The sequence below is a fragment of the Acinonyx jubatus genome, chromosome B1 (genome assembly GCF_027475565.1).
Source record: "Acinonyx jubatus isolate Ajub_Pintada_27869175 chromosome B1, VMU_Ajub_asm_v1.0, whole genome shotgun sequence".
Taxonomy (NCBI): domain Eukaryota; kingdom Metazoa; phylum Chordata; class Mammalia; order Carnivora; family Felidae; genus Acinonyx; species Acinonyx jubatus.
Window position 1 is genome coordinate 108,189,963 of NC_069382.1, and position 23,892 is coordinate 108,213,854.

Here is a 23,892-nt window from a genome sequence, read left to right on the forward strand (position 1 = left end):
CAACTCCATGTCCTTACTTCCTATTTATTCCTCAATCCACCTCCAATCTGGCTTTTGTCCTTACTTCACCAAAACTTCCCTTGCCAGTGTTACTAAGGACATTCACATGGGAAAATCTAATGGGTTTATTGAAGCCTTCATGTTTCTTGACCTGTCAGTAACATTTGACACTCTGTCAACTCATTAGTCTCACCTTTCTTTCAAGTATTGGAATTAGTCCTCAAATTTTTATCACACTATAGTCTCTACAAAAGTGGCTTACTTATTTCAACGGTCTTAGTTACAAACTGTAAGACAATGATTCTCAAAATCCACCACAGATCTCTTCTCTGAGTTTCTAAGACTCATCAATCCAACTGCTGACTTGGCATTTACACTTGGAAGCCTCACTGTACCTCAAGTGAAGCAAATTGTATCATAACATATTACTATAATATGACAGGGTAATATCTGCCCTTTCTAAAAACAGCCCAAGCTGATTAGTGCTCTCATTATCAGTATTGATAAAATTCCCCAGATCTCATTTGACAAAAGAATAGCCACAAAGCAGAGAAAATGTATGCTAATTAAATGATCATTAAAAAAGTAAACTTCCGGGGCACCTGGGTGGCGCAGTCGGTTAAGCGTCCGACTTCAGTCAGGTCACGATCTCGCGGTCCGGGAGTTCGAGCCCCGCATCAGGCTCTGGGCTGATGGCTCAGAGCCTGGAGCCTGTTTCCGATTCTGTGTCTCCCTCTCTCTCTGCCCCTCCCCCATTCATGCTCTGTCTCTCTCTGTCCCAAAAATAAATAAACGTTGAAAAAAAAATTAAAAAAAAAAAAAAGTAAACTTCCTAGTATAAAGTTGTTCCCCCAATTTTTTTTTTCAAATTTCTCTTCACATTAGGCCTCTTCAGTGGCACCTGTCCTGAGATTTGTAAGATCCTTCAGAAAATTTTAAGCAAAATGAGAAGTTTTTTTATTGTGATTTTATATTTGAGTTGATTTCCCTTCTTCTGATATTCTCATGTATCTTCTGCTTATTGAAATGAATTGTTAATTTAGTACAAAGGGACAATACATGGTTCAGTGCATCTAAAATATCACAGTCTTTTGTGTGATTGCCAATGTTAATGGTATCACACAGCTCGTCTAACAATTCATAATGCAATTGTTTCCCCTGTGACAATGATAGTTTCTACAATATTTTAAGGATTTCTTCTAGAGAAGAAAGAGATTCTTCTAGATGAGATTTGGGACTTAAAAAAATCAGATTTCCACAAACCATGCATGTGACAGATATTCAGAACTGAGAATTTTTATATTCTTTATTTCTCTCTAAGTGTAATATTTCCTTCTTCCCTTCCTCCCTCCCTTCTGTTTAAAAACATTTTTTTTTTTACATAAATAGAATCTGGAGAGTTCTCCACAGTGATTCAATCCATTTAAATTATCCAGAATCAAACTGCGCTATTGACAAGCTTAGAGCAATCAGTTTGATGAGCAATCCTGGAGATAATGTTTTGATAACAGACAAGAAACCATAATCCCTTAGAGAAAATAGATGACTCTGATGCACAAATCCCAATGTGTTCACTTTGTCTATTACACCTAACTTGGTCCCCAACCTCCCTCTTTCCACCAGTCAATATGTTGACAAAATGATCAATCTCTTTATCTTTCTACTCCCCTGTAATACTGACAATATTACATTTTTCGTAATTAAAATATTATTAAAGCTCCAACATCTTTAAATCTGTTTACATAAAAAATTATTTTTGCCAAAATTGTACTTAGTTACTTTCCAACCTCTATACCTTTCGATAGGATTACTCTTACAGTGATATTAAAATACCAAAAGTACCTTTTGCAACATGGCTGTCATTTGAAATATCAGTTCTTCATGTCCCTGTTCAGTTACTTACCTAAAAGAACAAAAAAGGAAACGTAAGTTTGAAATCATTTTAATTTATTATTAAGAAGAGTTTTTCCATTTCTAATAAAAATAGGTTTGTAGTAGCACTTAAAAATTACTTTATAAGAAAACTCACTCTATTATAAATGCAAAAGAGCAAAACAAAAAAATATGTAAATATTTTAAGAGCCCAGAAAAGTAGGCAAAGCTAGTGAAAAGATGGAAAAATAGCATATATAAGAGGAACAGATTTAAGAAATTATGAAAATATCTAATCATAGGGAACTTTAAGCAACATTAGTAGATTTGACATGCTCATGATACTTGTGAACAAGATGAAACTCTTGTGTTCATACTAGAGAACTGTCTTTATTGGTTCAAGTTTAATATGCCAAACAATACTTTGATGCTTTGGTCATATTCTACATAAAAGTTTACATAACCAATATTAAAACTTTTATTGTTAAAACAATATGAAAACAGTAAAAGAATTTTAGGAACAACAAAAATCATTCTTACTCCACTATCTGAACTCAACACTGTTCTTATTAATTCACGTTCTCTCTCCTTTAAATCTATGAATATGAACATGTACTCAGTTTAACAGGTAAATATAATCCTCGCATGAATGTTAAGTATGTACTTCTTTAAACCTAGCATATCTAACACACTGTAAATATAAACTATTGTATTCTTCTTCTTAATTATTATTGTTTATAATTATTTTCCATGCCACTGCCTAGAGTTCATGCATGTCATTTCAAGGTCTGCAAATTTAGTTAGCCATTATCTTTTTAATGACTTTAAATACTGCCAAATTTCTATAAAAATAATTTAAGTATGAGTGTGTATTGTATGTGTGTGTGTGTGTGTGTGTGTGTGTGTGTATTCTTTTTATCTCTTCAGCTCCACTCATCTTCAGTCCTAATTTTTGCTGATTTATGTGTTTTGCTATATCTGGTAGGATATATCCTTCTTTGTTGCTCTTTTTTCTTTTTCTTCCAGAATATACTTTTAGATTCATGCCTATGTGTTTTCCAAATAAAGCTTAGTATCAATTTCTTGAGTTTAATTCCTTAAGGTCCAATAAGGCCTAAGAGGAGGGCATCAGTCTATAAATAGATTACATGAATTGACAACCACAACAATTGTTTGCCATCTCATCCATCCCTTATTTGATCTTTCCTTTCATCTCCCAAAAAAAGCATTTCAGTTTTCTTTGTATATTCCATGCACACCCTTTCCTAAGCTCATTTCTAAATATTTAATACGTTTTCTTCTTCAATTATCAACAGGATCTTCTTCTTGCATTTTCTCTCTGATACATATTAATCTTATTAATCCCTCCTCTTTTATTTTGTGTTTATCCTCTTTAGGGTTTATAGGCTCTTTAAAGTTTCTGTCATTTCTCTGATTACATAACAATTTTTAAAACTATAAGGAAAATGCACCAATTTTTCCTGAGTATCCCCACTATAGAAGTTAATAAAATTAGGCAGACAGACTATGATACGCAGAATAATCTGGAGTTGATGGCAGTGAGGACGATTAAGATGACTTCCTGAGCCACATTTCAAAAGCAGGCTTCAATCACACAGAATATTCAAGTATTTTATACCTTTGCCTTATGAGCTGTATGAATCAACCTAAATAGTTTTCTTATACAGATTTGCAGAGAGAACTTACTACACAATCATACCCTTTGGCTTTTCTCAGAAAGCTATTTTAAGTGTATTTGTGCCTTATGGGAGAAAAGGTCAAAGGATGTGAACTGCAGTTTAACAGAAAGAGCCTGGCTTTGGAATCTTATTGGCCAGGCTTCAAGGCCTAACTCTGCCACTTGCTAACTATAGGCCCTGCAAAAATTGCTTAAACTCTGATCCTTAGTTCTTCTCATGAAATGAGCTTAGTTGGAAGATTAGAGATGCTCCTGGCATAAGGCTGGCACTCAAAAGGTGGTAGGTTTTATACTTTGTTGAAAGAAGGCCATGTCTTGACTTTAAACGTTTTACATACATTTATTCATTTAGTCTCACAATAGCCATGTGAAATATTATACACTCTAAGCCCATGAGGAATGGGTTCAGAGTCTATATTGAACAAGTTCACAAATGATCAGTGCTGATCCAGGATTCTAGCCATTGTCTCTCTGATGCTAGGTCTCTATTGTAACATCCTATCTTCTGTTTTCATTCCTTTTTTCTACTAAGATCCAGTTTTTCATAATATTCTAAAGGCCTCCTTTTAATTTGTAATAATTGGAAAAGAATGCTTTCAAATTTACATTAAAAATTCAGTGAATTAACCCATCTGGGTGGTTCAGTCGGTCAGGCATCCAACTTTAGCTCAGGTCATAATCTTGTAGTTCATGAGCTCAAGTCCTGTGTTGGGCTCTGTGCTGACAGCTCAGAGCCTGGAGCCTGTTTCACATTCTGTGTCTCCCTCTCTCTCTGCCCCTCCCCTGCTCATGCTCCATCTCTCTCTCTCTCTCTCTCTCTCTCTCTCCCAAAAATAAACAAACATTAAAAAAATTATATAATACTGCTTTGGAACTTGCTTTTTTTTGTCCTTGTGGATATTGGTCATGCCAGTATATACAAATTCATCTGTTCTTTTAAAAAAAATATTTTCTTAGCCTAACAGAAAATATGCATGCACCATATACCTATTTAATCAAGGAAAAGGCATTCTTTTCATCATACAACATCCACAATTAGTTTTAAAATTTCCTAGTTTTAATTTATACCTGCAAAGACTACATTAATAATTATTTTTAGTTTTTTATTTATGTTTATTTTTATTTTTAATACAAAATTTATTGTCAAATTGATTATTTTTAAATTTTTAAGTAGGCTCCACACCCAGTGTAGGGCTTGAACCCACAACCCTGAGATTAAGAGTCACATACATGCTCTACTGACTGAGCCAGCCAGATGTCTCAATAATTCTTATACGAAAGAAACCTGAGGGATGAAATTTACTTCAGAGTCAGTCTAAAATATGTACAAAAGCATTGGCCGAAATGGCTGACCAAGGAATGTCAAGTTGAATAAGCATCTTCCATATCATAGTTAAACCAAAATGAAAAAAAAATTATGAAATGAGAGATGCCTGTGTTCTATCATTTCTTCTTTAACTATCATTTAGTAAACATCTGCAATATATTAAAAGCTCTATATATTATCTATTTATTCTTCATGACATATAAGACAAAAATTACTGGGGAGCCTGGGTGGCTCAGTTGATTGAGTGACACTTGAACTCAGATCTTGATCTCAGGGTTGTGAATTCAAGCCCCACACTGGGCTCCACATTGGGCATGGATCCTACTAAGGAAAAAAAAAGTTTAAAAAAAAGACATAAATTACTAAATCCCTTTTACAGAAGAGATAACTAATCATCATAAAGGTTAAGTAACTTGCCCAGGCTTTTTAAGTGTTAGAACTAGAATCTATCTATCTCCAAAGTCTTCTTTTTCATTATATCCTGCTACCTCCTTCAAAAGATTGGGTTTACTTACATTTTACTTAATAACAGGAGATTAGACAATTTTTTCATGCCAAAGTCATGTTATATTTAAGTTTGGCTACATGCTTATCATATTATATCACAGTATCATATTTTCATGAGATGTGGCTTAGCCTATGTTATCAGTAAGCCATTAAAATACTGTAATGTTTCCATTTCATTTTCTTTCGCTCTTCAAGGAGATTTAGAACTTCACAGTCATTAACTGACATTCAAGCCATGAATGGTTATGACAACATGAAAAACTCAAATACCAAAGGGTTAGAGATGTTCCAATGGCTTAGAGTCCCTAGGCCAGTGTCCCTGGACCAATTACAGCAGAATCACTAATGGTGTCTTTAATAACACCAGAGTCCTGAGCCTCACCAGTGTAACTTTTAAAGACTACACATTTTACAACTTCTCCAAGATGATCCTTCTGCATATTAAAGTTTGAGAAATAGGGCAAGAATCATCGCCTTATTTCAGTGGATGTCAGACCAGCAGTATATCAGCATCACTTAAGAACTTGTCAGAGATGTAAATTCATTTTTTTTTAAAGTTTATTTATTTTTGAGAGAAAGAGAGAGACAGAGTGCAAACAGAGGAGGGGCAGAGAGAGAGGAAGACACAGAATCTGAAGCGGGCACCAGGCTCTGAGTTGTCAGCACAGAGCCCAACCCAACCGGGCCTTGAACTCAGGAACTGTGAGATCGTGACCTAGGCCGAAGTCCAAGGCTCAAATGACAGCCACACAGGCACCCTAAAGATGTAAATTGTTAAGCCCCACCCCAGACCTTCTGATTTAGAAATTCCAAGAATGAGGTCCAATAATTTGTGTTTTAGGAAGACTTCCAGGTAATTCTGATGTAAGTGAAAGTTTGAGGAGTACTGCCCTATGTGGAGCAATTTTCTGGATCTTTTGTACTACTTGCATTCTCTCATGGATGAATGTTCTAGAGCCGTTATAGAGCCACGCATTGTGGCTCTTCAGTCTCCCAGGAGGCTCTATGAACTGTCAATAACAGGCCTCTGGCACATACAGTGTTCAAAGCCCACCATTTCTCCATTTCTGCCTTCATCTTATTTGATCTACCCTATGTCTAGATTGGATGCAGTGTCCACCTTCACGTAGCCTTACTAGGAACTACCAAAATCATAAACAGGTATTCAGAAGCCTAAATCAGACCCATCGTTTAAAACTCCCTTAGAATAGTATATGTAACCATAGAGATCAGATGGTTAGCATAATAGTCTTTTGAAAAAAGTCTTCCCATATTTCACTTTCTATGCTTTCTATGTAGTAAACAACCTTCTCTATGCCTTAGTAGCAATTTAGAAAGTACAACTTTTAAGCGTTCATAAGAAGTGTTCATAGAAAAGACCAATCAAATTGAAAGACAAATATTGCCTCCAGGTGTCAAAAGAGAAAAAAAAGTTCATGGGGCTCCTGAGTGGCTCAGTCAGTTAAGCGTCCGACTTAGGCTCAGGTCATGATCTCACGGTCTATGAGTTTGATCCCCGCATCGGGGTCTGTGCTGACAGCTCAGAGCCTAGAGCCTGCTTCGGATTCTCTCTGTCCCCCCCCCCCCCCACTACTTGCACTCTGTCTGTCTGTCTGTCTCTCTCTCTCTCTCTCCCAAAAATAAACATTAAGAAAAAAAATTTTTTAAGAAAAAAAAAACAAGTTCACAAAAACCTTGCCCAATTAAAGTTCAAGGCAAATAGGCAATAACATCACAGAATATTAATTGTGGAGTTGCTTTCCAGCTCTTGTGTTAGTGAAGGCACTAACAAGGACCTGATTCAACATCTCACATAACAATGCAGAACATAACAGGAAAATCAGCGTTGTGCACTGCCTGCTGAGCAAAGTGTTCCATCTGACATTTAGAACTGGTCGCACTCAACTACTTTTAATTTTAGTCCCAATTTCAAGAGACTGCCAAAGACACAGAGCTACTGCATGAAGTCCTTGCTTCCAGCTCCCATTGGGCTGTTCGGTTGAGTCCTTGAATAATTGGAGCTCCACTGACAGAATACGCATTTTCCTTTTGACACTGAAAATCAGATCTTGGGCCTTTGCATACGTGTTTATTCTTCTCCAAGAGAATCGAGAGCAATTTAAGTGTTTTCTTCTTCACTATGAGCCTGTAACTCTCCCGGCTTAATGATGCAATGTCTTATGCTTAGCTAGGTTTAAAATGCTCTTTCTTGGCCTCCTTCAGACCCACAATTCAATTTGATTCTCCCGGACTCTCACCAGCTTTCCGTAGTGAAATATATCATGCCTCTTAATTTCCTTCTTTCAAGGCAGAGCATTTTGCTTTGAGGTTGGCAAAGAAACAACACTGAGAACCATTTGCAACAAATAAAATATTAACTAGACAGATGCTCTCAGCATCAGATTCACAACATCCCTTTTTTTCCCTAAACTTAATAAAGGAACTCATACGAAAATAAAGACTCACTAATTTCAATCACTTTTTTGGCCTAATTTTAGCAACTACTTAAATAGTATAATAGGTACAGTTTCTTTCCCACATGTTCTAGACCATTTTCTGGGATGTATTTTTCCTTTCCTGCCTTAGTGCTGTCCACTCTCAAATGACTACTAAAAACCACATCTGAACAACTGGATGAATATTTAAATGACTGTGTGGGAACCCCTAGAGCCAAAAGCGGAAGATCTTAAAAATGACTCTTCACAAAACAATGTGCAATATCAACAATGTACAAGGCATTATTTAAGTGCCTTCCCATCTAGTTGGAGATGACATAATTAGACAAAAATATAATTAATAATAATAAGAACTTACCAGTTATAGAGTGTTTCCAAGTATCAAAAATTATATTGACTACATATATTATCTTAATTATTATTCAAGGAAACCCCATGAAAATCAACCTATATTTACATTCTATAGACCAAAAAAAAGTGAGACTCTAAGAAGTAAACAGACTTGTCCAAGACCATATTGCTAATAAGTGGCTGGACTGAAAATCAAATCCAGGGCTTTCTGATTTATGAAGCCTAGGTCTCACCCACAGGTGGTTTTAAAAAACTTTTTAACGTTTTATTTATTTTTGGGAGACAGAAAGAGACAGCATGACCAGGGGAGGGGCAGAGAAAGAGGGAGACACAGAATCTGAAGCAGGCTCCAGGCGCTGAGCTGTCAGCACAGAGCCTGATGAGGGGCTGAAACTCACAAACCGCAAGATCATGACCTGAGCCGAAGCCAGCTGCTTAACTGACTAAGCCACCCAGGCGCCCCAACCACAGGTGGTTTTATATATCAAGGCAATGTAAATTAAGTGTCATATTGGTGGATTAGGCATTAAATGGCTTGGTGGTGTGTAATCTTTACAGAGGTGATGAAAATTAAGCCGAGCTTTAAGGAAATTAAGAGGAGAGAATAGAAAAGAAAATTGGAGGAAAGAAGGAAGGGGAGAGAAAGAGGAGAAGGTAATGAGTTAATTCCAGCCTAAGAAAGTTACAGAGCAGAATTAACTCAAGGCAAGTTCAAGAGACCAGCCTGGTTACAGTAAAGTTGATATAGCAAAAAGATAACATTGAAAGTGTAAGTTAGGGTTACTTTTATAGGTATTGCGGTTTGACCTTTATTGATAGGAATGACAAGTCATGCTTCAGCTGTTTTAGGAAGGCAATGACAAGATCAAAATGGAGTTTTACAGAGATTCATCCAGCAAGGGGGCAGCCTGGTTGGTGTAGAGGTTAGAAAGAGATAACTGTAATGGCAATAATGTTCTAACAAGGACCTGACAATTCCAAAACATCTCAAGCGTTAAGAATTAGATCCTAGCTCCTACATGTCAAGTCTGCCTCAATTAAACCTTCTGGATTTATTCGGGAACTACCCCTCCTTACCCCAGCTCAAGTCTAAAGCGAACACGTGCAGAGGCTCCAGCCACTGGAACATAAGCTCCATGTTGTTAACTGTTGACTCGCTGTGCCTAGAACAGTGCCTAACATTGAGTAGGCACTCAATAAATATTTACTGAATGAATAACGGTGTGAATGAGCCAAAATGCTCAGTCATGCAAATGTTTAACTCTAGGCCTAATGTTATTAAATGTTTACATACATAGAATAGAGAGAAAACAAAGCAGAAATACATTTTTTATGCAGGCCATCACTTACTTATCTTTCACATAAATGACACTCCCCTATATGTGAAGACTAAACAATGCCTCAACATAATCAAATGCAATGTACAGGCTTTGTTCAGGTCCTGATTTTAACAAATCAACTGTAGAAAGGCAGTTTTGAGGAAATATGGACATTAGATATTTGGTATTAAATTATGTTAAAGAGGTGTGATAATGGGATGATGAAAAAAAAACTTTACTAGTTAAATACTTAATGAAATGTTTACAAGTAAATGGTATGACGTCTGGTGTTTGCTTTCAAATACTCCACCAAATTCAAACCAAAAAAAAATGTGGGGTGGGAGGCAGATGAAACAAATTGCAAGCTGATGTCGACTTTTGAAGCTGACTGGTTACATGGGAATTCATTATACTGTTCTCCTTACTTTGGCCTGTGTTTGAAAATGTCCACGAAAGATTTTTAAGAGTCTTCTAAAATGTGGGCTGTGAAACAAAAACAAACATCAACATTTTAGTCATGGAGATGTCCACCAGATAACCTCCAAATGTGGTTATACTCATTCATTTATCCAGCCCATGGTTACTGAGCCTACAGTGTGCTGCCAGTTATTCATAGGTGAATGGGACACTGTCCCTACCCTCAGAGATCTCATAATCACGTAGGGGAGGCAGGACAGCGACTTAGTGACAGCAATCCAGAGTCATCACGCATGATGTACAGATATGGACAAGTTACAGTGGAGACACAAGAGACATAATTCAATTTAGTATTTAGAAAACTCAGTCTGGTAGTAGAGTGGCTAATGGATTGAGAAAAGCAGAGGATGGGAACTGAACTAGTAGCACTGAAACTAAAGAAAAGGGGATAAATATAAGAAACTTTAAGGAAACAGTATGAATCTCCTACCACTTATAATTTACTTTTAATAATATAACTACCTTTAATAATAAAATAACTAAAAGAAAATCATATTTTTGATCCTGTCATCTACACTAAATGGCTAAGAAAATTGTGTTTTTATATGTGAGCCAAAGGATAAAATAGAGGAAGTTGTATATGCATGCATCCTATAACAATAATTAATACAATGAGGGGTGTCTGGGTGGCTCCGTTGGTTTAGTGTCCCAGACTCTTGATTTTCGCTCAGGTCATGATCTCATGGTTATGAGATCAAGCCCCACGTCAGGCTCTGCACTGGGCATGGGGCCTGGTTGGGATTCTCTCCCTCAGCCCCTCCCCTGCTCATGCTCTCTTTCTCTCTCTCAAAAAAAAAAAAAAAAAATACTAATTACTAAAATGAGAAAAAATATGGAGAAATATATAAATAAGTAGTATAAAAATCATTGTGGACCTCACAAAGAAAATATGAAAATACACATTAATAATACACATTAATCTATGCAATGGGTTTTATTTAAAGATGACTCTCTTTGTTGAACTCAAATATGTGTATTTAGAATCTAAACTCTGGAAGAATACAAATTAGAGGATATCTAACTAAGGTCACGTCTGTATTTTGTTAAGGACGTTGCTAACTTTCACTAATATTAAAATTGGTGACAGGATAGTCAAGTAACGACATACCTGAGTTATTCTTTGTAATATTTCATTCATTCATTCATTCATTCATTTATTTATTTATTTATTTATTTATTTATTTTTAAGAGAGAGAGAGAGACAGAGCACAAGTGGGGGAGGGGCAGAGAGAGAGGGAAACAGAATCTGCAGCAGGCTCCAGGCTCCAAGCTGTCAGCAGAGAGCCCAACGTTGGGCTTGAACCCACAAAACCTGAGATCATGACCTGAGCTGAAGTTGGGATGCTCAACCAACTGAGTCACCCAGGCACCCTACATTTCTTTCAATTTTAAATAAAAATAATGAGCCTGAGCCTACAGGAAAGGCTTCACAATTCCATCAGCCTGAGTAGAGTAAGACTAGAAAGATTCAGACAAGGGTTAGGAAATGCTTCCTGAGCAAGGTGTTCTAAAATACTAAAAGTACCCCTGGATGGTCACTTCCTTAAAAATCTCTCAGATGAGAAATATATGAGCCAACAGTCATGATCAACAGGGCAGAAATTCTTTCATGGAGCTGACACATCCTGGGGGGGAGGGGGAATCATCTTCTCTTTCCTCACTTTTTATCTCTTGATGTGTCAACCACACACACACAAAATTTATCTCCCTAGGATAATGGTCTAAGTCACAGATAACTAGCTCTGTGTTCTTTAGACAGGAGAAGAAAAACAAATGTATTATATCCGATGTTTTCATTATACTAAAGGCCATTTCCTCATGATAATTTCCAAATAATCTTCCAAATCCAGAATCTAGAACTTTTATTTGAAAAACTAGTCAACACTAGTTTAAAAATAGTTGGCTTCAGTAGAGACACCTAACAAACACTATTTCCGGCAGATGACTAAGGTCCACGTCAACAGTAATAAGTTATGTTGACTTATCAGTTGACTCATCAGTACTCCCAAAACTCTCAAGGTCATCAAAAACAAGAAAGCCTGAAGAAGCTGCCATAGCTAAGAGGAGACTAAGAAGACATGAGTATATGTGATGTGGTGTCCTGGATGGGAACTCGGAACAGAAAAGGAGCATTAGGTTAAAAACAAAGGTGCATACTATAACCTGTAACTATAATTAATAAAAATTTATTAACTTTTAAGAATGTACCGTACTTGGGGCTTCTGGGTGGCACAGTCAGTTGGGCATTTGACTTCGGCTCAGGTCATGATCTCACAGCTCATGAGTTCAAGCCCCACATAGGGCTCTGTGCTGACAACTCAGAGCCTGAAGCCTGCTTTGGATTCTGTGTCTCCCTTTCTCTCTCTGCTCCTCCCCTGCTCACGCTCTATCTCTTCTTCAAAAATAAACACTAAAAAAAATTTTTAATAAAAAAAATGCATCATACTTTTGTAAGATGTTAATAGTAGGTAAAATGGGGGATTGAGGGGGAGATATGGGAATTTTCTACTATCTGCTCAACTTTTTTTTTTAAGTAATCTCTATGCACAACATGGGGCTCGAACGCATGACCCAGAGATCAAGAGTCACATGCCCTACCAACTAAGCCAGCCAGGCACCCCTCTCAACTTTTCTATAGATATAAAATTGTTCTAAATATAAAGTCTATGATTTTTTTTAAAAGATTGGCTTCTCCCTTGATGAAATAAGTCAAAATATATTCTTACCTTTTTGACTTATATGTTAAGGTTTATAAATTAATATTGAATCTCTGTTCTTTTGAGATTCGTGAGAGGAATACACATATTTTCCGCATTACTCCAAAATAGATTAACCAGTCTCAAAGAGTGGATATAGAAGGAGCTAGCTCTTTTATTATTCTTGGAAATAGTGAGAAGAAGAAGCTCTTCCAGAGACAGGAGGCCTGACACCTTCTGGAGAGGCATTCTGCTGCTGCTAGCTGAAACACTGAGCAATGGGAATTGCAGTGTGTTGGTGTAAGAGGTTCCAAACAGATGTTCAACTCATTGATCAAAAAGATGTGCAGTATGGAGAGCTGAGCATCCATCTGTCCTCTTCCACAAGAAGACAGATCATCAGTGCATGAAAATTTTTAGGGCTAGGGAGACCCTTAACAGATCATCTGCTCTAATCCCTTCATTTGCACTGAGGAGGAAATTTCAACAGCCGACTAATTTCTGATAAGCAATCCTTTTAGTACTTTTTTGAAATGTGAAAAATAAGCCGATTCTAAGAGCTAGAGAAGATCAGCTTAGGGGCACCTGGCTGGCTCAGTCAATGGAGCATGAGACTCTCGATCTCGGGTTGTGAGTTTGAGCCCCATGTTGAGTGTAGATATTACTTTCTTTTTTTCTTTTTTTTTTTTAATTTTTTTAAATCTTTATTTTTATTTTTGAAAGAGACAGAGCACGAGCAGGGGAGGGGCAGAGAGAGAGGGAGACACAGAATCCGAAACAGGCTCCAGGCTCTGAGCTGTCAGCACAGAGCCTGATGTGGGGCTCGAACTCACAGACTGTGAGATCATGACCTGAGCTGAAGTCGGACACTCAACTGACTGAGCCACCCAGGCGTCCCGAGATTAATTTCAAAAAAGAAAGAAAGAACGTCAGCTTATTTCTCTATAATCATGTACACAGATAATTTTTGCTTGACGCAAGTGATATTTTCCATTTGAACTCCTCTTACGGAGAAGGGGCCATTGAAAAAATAGCAAGGACAAAGGCACAAATAAGAAGCATTGAGCAAAGAAAGAAGACTGGTAGACTAGGTCAATAAACACAAGGCTCATGGGAAACCCACGAGAGGGAAGAAACATCTGTCATGGAGGACCAAAAGCTATAATCATACAAGGTTTTTGAAGCAGATATGGTGTTCATTTTGCCTGAGTGAAAACCTGAATAACTGGATCTCTAAAAACTGGCCAGTTCCTCATGACCAGTTATCAGAGAAGCTCAGGGAGAGGGCCTGGCTAGTAGACAAACAAGACTTGTCAGATCAGCTGGAAGAGAGCTAGTGGACTAGGGAAGGGGAACTGAAACGAGTTCATGACTGACGAAGAATCTTCCCCTAAAATCCATGAAGCTGCATTTTAATTAGCATGTCTGCAAATAGTTAATAAGCTGAGAGCTTCCTTACACTTGGAGGTAAGTGGTCTGTTTTCCTCTAAAGAACAGTTTTACTATGAAGTCAATGACGACTCAGTGAAAGGAGCTGTTCTCAGGTAAGTGGCCATGGTCATGTTTCCAAGGTTGAAGACAGAGAGAAAACCCTAATTTATAAGGTCTCGGGTTGGTGACAGCAGAAATGAACAACAAGCAAGATGTGTGAGCTCCGCATTTACAGCGTTTATCCCAACCAGCCCCCTAGCAGCAGTAACAAACTTGGCCAAAATGTCTTTAACCCCCGCCGTAGCATCTGAGGTGAACTAAATGAGAACTCAAAGGCTGTCTTTCTCTACCTGGGAAAAAGGCTTACCAGCACCCACACATTGATTTTTCCTTCCTGCAAAGGAAGAGAGATCTCAGTAAGCTGAGTTTTATGCTGTGTTCCTCAATCTTCTTTTTTCCCCCTCCTCTCTATTTTCTTCTGGTGAAGTGATTTGTGCTTTCTTTCCAAGGCACACATATTACCTCTCAGAATTGTTACTTGCTTAGACACACCAAAGGGCTTGGCAACAGATTGCATGCAGGAGAAATTCATGTTTGCACTTGAGAATACATCCCCGGTGAATAAACAACTTGGGCTCCAAACAACTTTTTCAGACCATAGTCTATATCACACACATGGCAAAAAAAACAAAAAAGCTTTTGAAAGTGCATTTCAGCTCCTTCCCCTTGTAGCTGGAAAGCAGTTTGCAAACAGCTGAACTCTCTAAATAGCCAGTGGACATAAGTCAGAGCTTTACTCCAAGTCCAGCAATCCTGCTGACCCTTCAAAGCATTCTAACGTGAGATCCTTGTGCTCTGTTGGAGTCTGGGCACAGTGGCCTGGAGCTGAAGCAGTAGGGCAACAAGAGAATGAGAACAAATGCTTCCATTGTGTAGCTGTCCAGACAAAATGAGAGTCGGGCTCACAGACCCAGCCCAATTAGGGGCAATGCACAGGCCACAATGTGCCAACATCGAAACACACGGTTTGAATGCTTTCACTTTGCCACTTACTCCCAGAGTTCAACAGTTTTCTAGCTGGTTTCTGAAATTACTGCCAGCCAAGAAAACTATTTTTAAGTTGCTTTTGTTCATGTTTTGACTTTGGAATTCATAAATACTTAGGAAAATAGACTTGACTTGATGTCTTTCCTGGTTTGTTGTTGCTGTTGTTGTTGGCATTTTTTTAAACATAGGAGCTGCATTACTCTCTAGTGTGAGAACACATTCTGGGGGTCATGGGTAGAATTTCGAAGTAACTGAACTATGTAATGCAGCTGCTTATGAATTAAAAGTGTTCCTTTGGGTTCTTACAATGATTGTATCACTTGTTTAGAAAACACCTAAGTGCCAGTATTCTGCAAGCCCATAGTAAAGCTGTGACCTCAGTGCAGCGTTCTAAAAATCTATTTAATTTCCCAAAGAAGAGACAATGATAACTTTCTGCCAGTCTGGAGAGAAACCAATGATACTCTTCACCTAAAGGATCATAAAATTGGTGGAGAAAGTAATCCCAGTCTTCATTAATAAATGAAAAAAGTGAAAATTCCTTTTGCAAATTCTTCTTTGAATGATTTTTTCTTTTCATTTGAAAACAGGCTTGCCTACTCACATGTGTGAAAGAGAAGATTCAAAGCCTTTATGATCAGTGTATTGATGTCTCCCCAATACTGATGTCATCCACTGTGGCATTAGGCTAATGTGCTGTTTTTAGTACCATCTGTATTTTTACCCAGATACATGAAATTTGATAGCAATGATACTAAGTGACTCAGTGCTTATCACAATAAAAATTTCCATTAGAAAAATATGTTCAATAGCATTCAGGATAACTAAATTACTATTAGGTCATTTACCAGCACACTGATGCTTCGCTTCTGAGCGTCTCCTTTGGGAGTGGCCTTAGAAAACTATTGCAACGAATGTATCTAATGCATCAGCATCCTGATGTCACCAAGTGGTAAAATTTGTTCATTAACCCTGCCAGGCATTTAGTGAATTACTTGAAATTTTATCACTTGCTGTTCATAAAGATCAAGGAAAGAAAGAAATATTATACACCAAACCTGGCATTCAGATCATGCAACCTTATCATACCTATGAGTTCTGCTGTTCTAAAGCCTGTTTCACTGATATGACTCAGAGAAACCATCACTAAAACATGAGTATAACAAACTTCCCTCTTGTTTTCATTCCTGTGAAGTCATGCTGGAATAGCTAAAAGATGGTGAAAAACTTGGGGCAGTGACTTAATCCAAGAGAATATCATGCTTTCAGTCAAGAACAATAGGGGGCGTCTGGGTGGCTTGGTCGGTTGAGCGTCTGACTTTGACTCAGATCATAATCTCCCAGTCCGTGTGTTCGAGCCCCACATGGGGCTCTGTGCTGACAGCTCAGAGCCTGGAACCTACTTCGGATTCTGTGTCTCCCTCTCTCTGCTCCTCCCCTATTCCAGTCTGTCTGTCTGTCTCTCAAAAATAAATAAGCACCAAAAAATTTTTAAGAAAAGAATGATACGGATCTCTGAGTCTGTGTATTTCATTGTTTTTCTATACCTCTTAGGCAATAATGGAACATTCTATAGCACACTCGGAGAAAATAGTCAAAAAAGATTTGATGTTAGCCAACAATTTCAATTTCCTTAAAAAGAAAAGACTAGCACGTGTCTTCTATCTATATAAATGTATGGAGTCCTCTTTCCCGACTAGACTGAATTTCTCAAAGATAGAACCAGTGTTGTTTGTATTCACTTCTATATTGCTGGGCCTATGAGTTATCTGGTAAAGAGTAGGTGCTTAGAAATGAAATAATTAGGTTGAAAAAGAATACGCTTATGACACAGTAGAAACTGCACAAACTTTGGGGTCAGACAGGCTTGTATTTGCATCCTGATTTTGCCATTTCCTAGCTGTGTGACGTTGAATAAATAATTCAATATCCCTGCAGATTTTCTCCATCTCTAAAAAGAGAAGAACCCTGCAAGACCATTATAGAATAGACAATAATAGATGCAAAATGCAGAATGACAAATGATAATTATTATGATAATATGTCCTAAGGTTCTTTATAGCAAATTAAGATTTAAAAGTGCACTATTATTTATATTCACCATAATAATGATATCTCACACTGGTGGGTATCATGTACTTTTCTAAGCACCTTAAAAGATTACCTTATTAACCTATCAACAACCTTGTGAAGTGGTATTATCTTCATCTTATACCTGAGAAAATTGAAGTTCACATTTCTGGGCATACTCACAAGATTTGAGTTAGAAAAAGGAAACATTAAAAATTTAACTAAAGAAAACTCAAACATTTAACCAAAGTGTAGTTGAAATGAAAATCTGGGGGACATGTTATCTGTTTTAGTGAATGACTTGTAAAAATATTTGAGTAAGATACTTGAAAAGCATATGAAAATGCATGAAGATTTACCTTAAAGGTACCTTAAGGTCCTCATCTTACCTTAAGGTCCTCACCTTAAAGGACACTGTCACGGCAGCATTAAGTATGTGGAGTCAAACTGTTTTCTTCAGAAATTATTATTAAGCTCAAAAGTACTAAAACCCCATAGCCTGTGACCTCCGGATTCAAAGGGGAGTAGAAGGAGACTAAAAAGAGCAATCATGCTTTCAAGTTTAACCTCAATACACTCTTAGCATACACAGGAGTCACAACCTTTACTAAATTCCCGCTGCTCTGATCACATGAACAGGGAACACCACGATTTCATGATAGCAGCACACCTAAGGGCCAGGGCTTGTAACTGGGGCAATGTCAGCATTCACAGCAAATCCCTATCTCTGCAAAGCACTTCATGTTCACAAAGAGCCATCAAATACCTTACTTCAAAATGCTACGAATCAAATATTATTATGATCATAAAAAATTATAAAAGCCCCAATTTTCTGACTTTTCACCAAGAACATTATATACATGCACACACACGCGCGCGCGCACGCACATGCACACCCATGCTTCATTCTAATCCTTATAATAGCTCCATAAAGTCAGTATTATTATCCCTAGCTCCCCAATATGAAGCTGAGGCTATTTGCCCAAGGGACTTCTACAAGATTAATAAACATAGTCTAATTTCAAGGGCCAAATTCTCTCACCCTGACAAACCTATTTCTCTTTTCCTAGCACATAATGCCAATAAAATCTTTGTGCAAATACCATGTATCCGAAGGGCCTCTTCCATTTCCACCTCTTCCTTCCACCTGGTATCCAGAGAAGTTTCACTGGCTGAGAGCTGTCTAGAACATACCACATCTATCCCACATCCCATCTGACATGCTTTCCCAGGAATTCCATGCAATATTTCTCCTACGCAAACTCTCGTCTTCCCACTGCCATCATCCAAACTGTCCTAACCCATCTCTATTCGTTTGTGTCTCTTTGAAATACAAATTATCTTTGTAACGCATACGGATGCTAGCACATATTCATTTTTTTTTAATATTTATTTTTGAGACAGAGAGACAGAGCATGAACAGGGGAGGGTCAGAGAGAGAGGGAGACACAGAATCTGAAGCAGGCTCCAGGCTCCGAGCTGTCAGCACAGAGCCCGACGCGGGGCTCGAACTCACAGACCGTGAGGTCATGACCTGAGCCGAAGTTGGACGCTTAACCGACTGAGCCACCCAGGCGCCCCACATATTCATTTTTTTAAAAAACTTGTTGAGAACATATTATGTAGTACTTCTGGAAAACTAACGTTTTAATTCTAAGAAACAACGAAGCTATGTTTATCTTTGACAAATCTTTGGATAGCACTCAAAGAAGGTATATTTCCAGAAGTCATTTTCTTTCTACATATAACAATAGATAACATCAGTACTTATTCTGTTTTAATGCTATACATGTATTACCTCACTTAAAACACATGGCCTTATTAAACAGGTACTAGTAATATACTCCTGTTTTACATATGAGGAAACTAAAACAGTGGGGAGGCACTGACAAAAATCACGTGGCTCTTAAATACTGGAATCAGAGTTTGAACTTCACAATGTCACAAGAGCTGCTGTTCCTAGTAAGCTATACTACCTCAAGTTTTGTTTCTGTTGTTTTTGTTTTATAATCAAGGCATGTATGCGTCCTAATTTGCCTGGGATAATTCTGGTATAAGCCTATTTTTCCAGAATAACTAATAGCACCCTTTCCCTCTCAGTGTTTCCTTAAAGAATAATTTATATTGTCACCCTATTTCTATAGAAGAGTAATTGTTTTGCTGTTGTTGTTGTTGTTTAAGTAGGCTCCATGCCCAGTGCAGAGCCCAATGTGGGGCTTGAACTCATGACCCTGAGATCAAAACCTGAGCTGAGATCAAGAGGTGGACGCTTAACCAACTGAGCCACCCAGGGGCCCCTGAAAGAGTAACTGTTAACTGGACATGACTGGAATAGTCATCTATAGAAACAATACAACAAGACTATTAATTTAGCCGATTTTATTATAACCAGATAAACTAAACCTATAACATATTCACTGAGACACAAAGAGAGTACGAAGAGGAAGGAAAAACAAAAAAACTAGTAGTCAAAGGAAACTGACTCAAGACCAGGCTCTGCTAATGGTTATTTGTGTGTCATCAGGCAGGTCACATAACCTCTCTATGTCTCAATTAATCTTACCTATAAAATAGAGTTAAAAACACTAACTCCCAGAGCTGTGGTGAAAAGCAAATAGGATTAAATAGGAAAAGTGCCTGGAACAGTAACATTACACCTGGAACATAGTAAGGTCTCAAAAAAATAGCTGTTAAGTTATTCTCTGAAAAACAGCTTCTCTTCTACTATACACGATTTTTTCCACTACAGATGAAAGTGAGCTCTTATAGGGATTAAACAGCCTTTGGATAGGCGCCTAACGTTACAGGGCTAATAGAAATTTATAGCATTAATTCTTGCTACAGTCTTTATTCTTCAGAGTGATAGCACTGGGAATTATGTATGAAAATGAATCCATCCCATAATGCATTCCTTGAAGGCCACGTAATATTCTATGGCCCAAATATCTAGTCATTGTAGGTGGTCTTACCACGTAGGTTGAAGTAGCAAAACCACACCATGCTTTGGATACTTATTTTCATTCTAGAATCTAAGACTTCAAAGACTAAGGAGCCAAATTTTAAGACTCATTTTGAGGGAAGAGGAAAGGAAATCCCAGAGCAGCAAGGTAGGATGAAGCTCTTTCCTTTTCTCCCACTGTGAAAGAACAAAACTATTTGGCAAGGAGTACCGTGTGTGTACTCCCTTGTACTGTGTTTATAAAGGAAGAAAACGAGGTGGGAAAATGGGGACAGTCTGAATATACTATAAACTACTCAGTATTATTAGTTTAACATTTCCTAAGCCTATTTGTTTATTTCATCTTTTAAGTAGTCTCTCTTCATAGCATGGCTTTTTTTTTAGGTAGTAATAAGGCAAGATGCTTAAGAATGATGTGTTTCCACTTAACCAGCTATAAAAGCAGAAATAAATTTAAAACGGCACTCAACTAAGAAAACATCACAGTTCCACAGACCTTTGCTACCCTGATTCCTTGAAGAATGTGGATTCATCCAATACTGGCTAACACTACATTGTGGGATGATTGTGCTTCTTTAAACTCAAATAATTCACGCCAATTAAATAACTCATGCAACTCCCTATGGGTTTAGTAATTCCCTAACAGCTGGGATGTGAAATAAAGACCATAAACTCAGTTCTTTCCAAAGATAAATTAAAACATAAACCTATTGAATCATGACATGCTTTACTAGTAAATAAAATATCACGGTGTACTTCCATTTCTCACATTAATTTTGTAAACTAGAAATTGGTCATTTAAAAAAAAAGGAAAACAATCAGGAACCCACAAAAAAACAGAAGGAAAAGATAAAACGAAAGTTCTAAAAAAATATAATAGGATAGCCAAAAAAAGTAAAGTAGACATCTAACATAAAGTTGAGATAAGTGTTTATTCTAATCTACTCAGTATAGCTCTGCAGAATTGTGGGATCCACTGTACCTAGAAAGATCAAGATAGGCTATGTAGAGCACACATCCCTAAATGTGTATCATAGTCGGTATATTCTATTCTAGAAACAATATCATGCATCCTCACCCCAAAGAGAAAAGAAGGCAATATCTCCCATAAAAGCAATCATTAAGAGTAGGCACAGTGTTCAAGTGAATTTCAAGTTTATCTTTTTGAATGAGTACTTCAAGAGAAACAGCACTCATAGAATTCAAGAACTGTAAGTGAGATAGTTTCCGCTAAACAGGCTTAATAAACTGGGAAACAAATATTTTAAGGAAACCTTCAAAAATTGAGATTTTAAGAAGAGAAACATATCATTTATAGGGGACTTAGAAATTGCAATTCACAATTTTGTCACACCACTTGATGTCAGCTAGTTGATAAATTTATATCCATCAAAGGGACAAAATATAACATAGGGTTTATGCCCTGATTTCTTTTTTTCCACCACAATTAACAGGCCTTCTAGGAAACCATCCAAATTAATAAGGTTCAGTGTACCCAGGTCAGCATTCTGAATCATCCTCCTCTTTGTTTGGCTGTCCTGACATGATACATGTTGGGACCACAACAACGACAGCTGACAACTGCTTTTCCCATTTGAAAAGACTTTACCATTCAACTTGGACCAAAAACATTTGTCATGTTGTAGGCAGTGGATTAACTATAATCAAACCAAGCCAGTAGCAGTGCCAGTGCCAGATTGAAAGAATCTGGTAGAACAAAGGCTGGATTTATCCCTTTGAGCATTGCTGGTTTGTTTCTTTTTTGGGGGTGGGAAGGTGAGAGGTTAGAAAACAGACAGGGCTCCCTTTCTGTAGAGTCGAAACAAAGTATCAAAATTAAAATAATTTAGAGCTAACATTGCTAAAATTTTAGAGTTTACATTGCTAAAACTTTCCCCAAAAAGTATATTTTTGATATTGGATATTTATCTTAGTTACATTTTAAAATGCAAATTTCTGTGTATTTTCAGAGTGCAATATATATATATATATATATATATATATATATATATATATATATATATATAGTGTGTGTGTGTGTGTGTGTGTATGTATGTGTATTTTTTGCTTGAAAAAAGTTTCATTAATTATACAAAATAGAGACTTATTTTGACTCTGCAAACCACTGTCCATAACTTCCTGGAACTCATTTTCAACATCTCTAGTGATTACATGATCTCTAGGGTACATTTCAGCTTTAAAAGATGATGACATTAAACATTGTATTAACCACTTCCACCCTCTATATAACCAGACAATTCCCCACCAACTGATTTTTCTCTAACTTCTGAGTTGTTAACAAAGGAAACATAAAAATACTGTCAGTATTATATGCACAAATAGCAATAAAATGTACAGCTAAAATCGTCTTCAAAGTAACTAACAAGAAAAAGACTACTTATTTTTGTTAAAATATAGATTTTAGTTAATAGGCCTTATATTCCACATAAAATTTCTGAGGAAAACTATTTTAAAACTCTGAAAGCTTTTTTTTGACACTCAAATGGTTTAAAATAATTTATAATGAATGATAAAATGTCTATCATATTTAGCAAAGTTTGGCCAAACACCCAATGTTACACATTTAATAAATATTTGTTGAGCATTTACTATTATGCCAGAAAATGTTGAAAATACAGAAGATACAAAACAAACTTTCTGTTCCCAAAGAACTTGCAGTGGAGAAGATAAACATAAATAAATTTATGTTCAATATTCTGGGATAAAAACAATAAGCAATTATTTTTTCCATTTATACAAAGGAAAAGAAAAGCAATCACTTTAGCCAGCTAATTTGTGGAAACCTCTATAAAAACTCATGATCCATGATAACATTAAAGATTTTCCATTCATATATATATGTACATGAGTAAATACACAATATAAAAATTTCAGAAAGTGAATATATATTTTTTAAGTTTATTTATTTTGAGAGAGAGAGAGAGAGAGAGAGAGAGAGAGAGAGAGAGAATCCAGAGCAGGATCCTCACTGTCAGCACAGAGCCTGATGGGGGGCTCAAACCTACAAACCATAAGATCATGACCTGAGCTGAAATCAAGAATCAGAAGCTCAACCAACTGAGCCACCCAGGCACCCCCAGAAAGTGAGTATTTTTTAAACAGGAGTATATAGAACACATACATCTTTTGCTCATATATTCAAAAACAATAACTGAGTGCTTATTATATGATTTTGGTGGGCACGTCCATTAGTGACTAAAAAGATTTAAAAAACAAAAACAGGGGCACCTGGGTGGCTCAGTTGGTTAAGCAACAGACTCTTGATCTTGGCCCAGGTCATGATCTCATGGTTTGTGAGATTGAGCCCCAGGTCAACTGCTTGGGATTCTCTCTCCCTCTCTCTCTCTGCCCCTTTCCCGCTCCTAGCTCTCTCTGCCTCTCTGTCTCTCTCTCTCTCAAAATAAATTAATAGACTTAAAAAAATAGATAAAAATAAGAAGCTAAAACAAAAAACCTGACCTCAACCAGGGGGCAAAACACATAGATACGGAGATAATTTTAGTATCATTTCATATCATGAATAAATTAATATAAAATAAAATAAAATAATATAATATAATATAATATAATATAATATAATTAATGTAATATGGTAGCCTGGAAGAGACATAAACCAGAGAGAAGTCAAGAGAAATAAATTATTTCAAGCTGGAGGAATTC

The 23,892-nt window shown here is 37.0% G+C and overlaps 1 protein-coding gene across 3 annotated transcripts in view; it reads right to left on the bottom strand.

Annotated features, from left to right (window-relative positions):
* Positions 1–23,892, bottom strand: part of ANK2 (ankyrin 2) — a 674,296-nt gene that overhangs the window by 492,790 nt on the left and 157,614 nt on the right. For 2 of the 3 annotated variants that reach the window (XM_053217030.1, XM_053217029.1), the window contains exon 2: positions 1,843–1,903. The exons of the other annotated variant lie outside the window; for it this stretch is intronic. In XM_053217030.1, coding sequence (XP_053073005.1) covers positions 1,843–1,863 — 21 coding nt within the window. In that variant the 5' untranslated portion in view covers positions 1,864–1,903. The remainder of the gene's footprint in view (positions 1–1,842; positions 1,904–23,892) is intronic. 3 annotated transcript variants of the gene reach the window in all.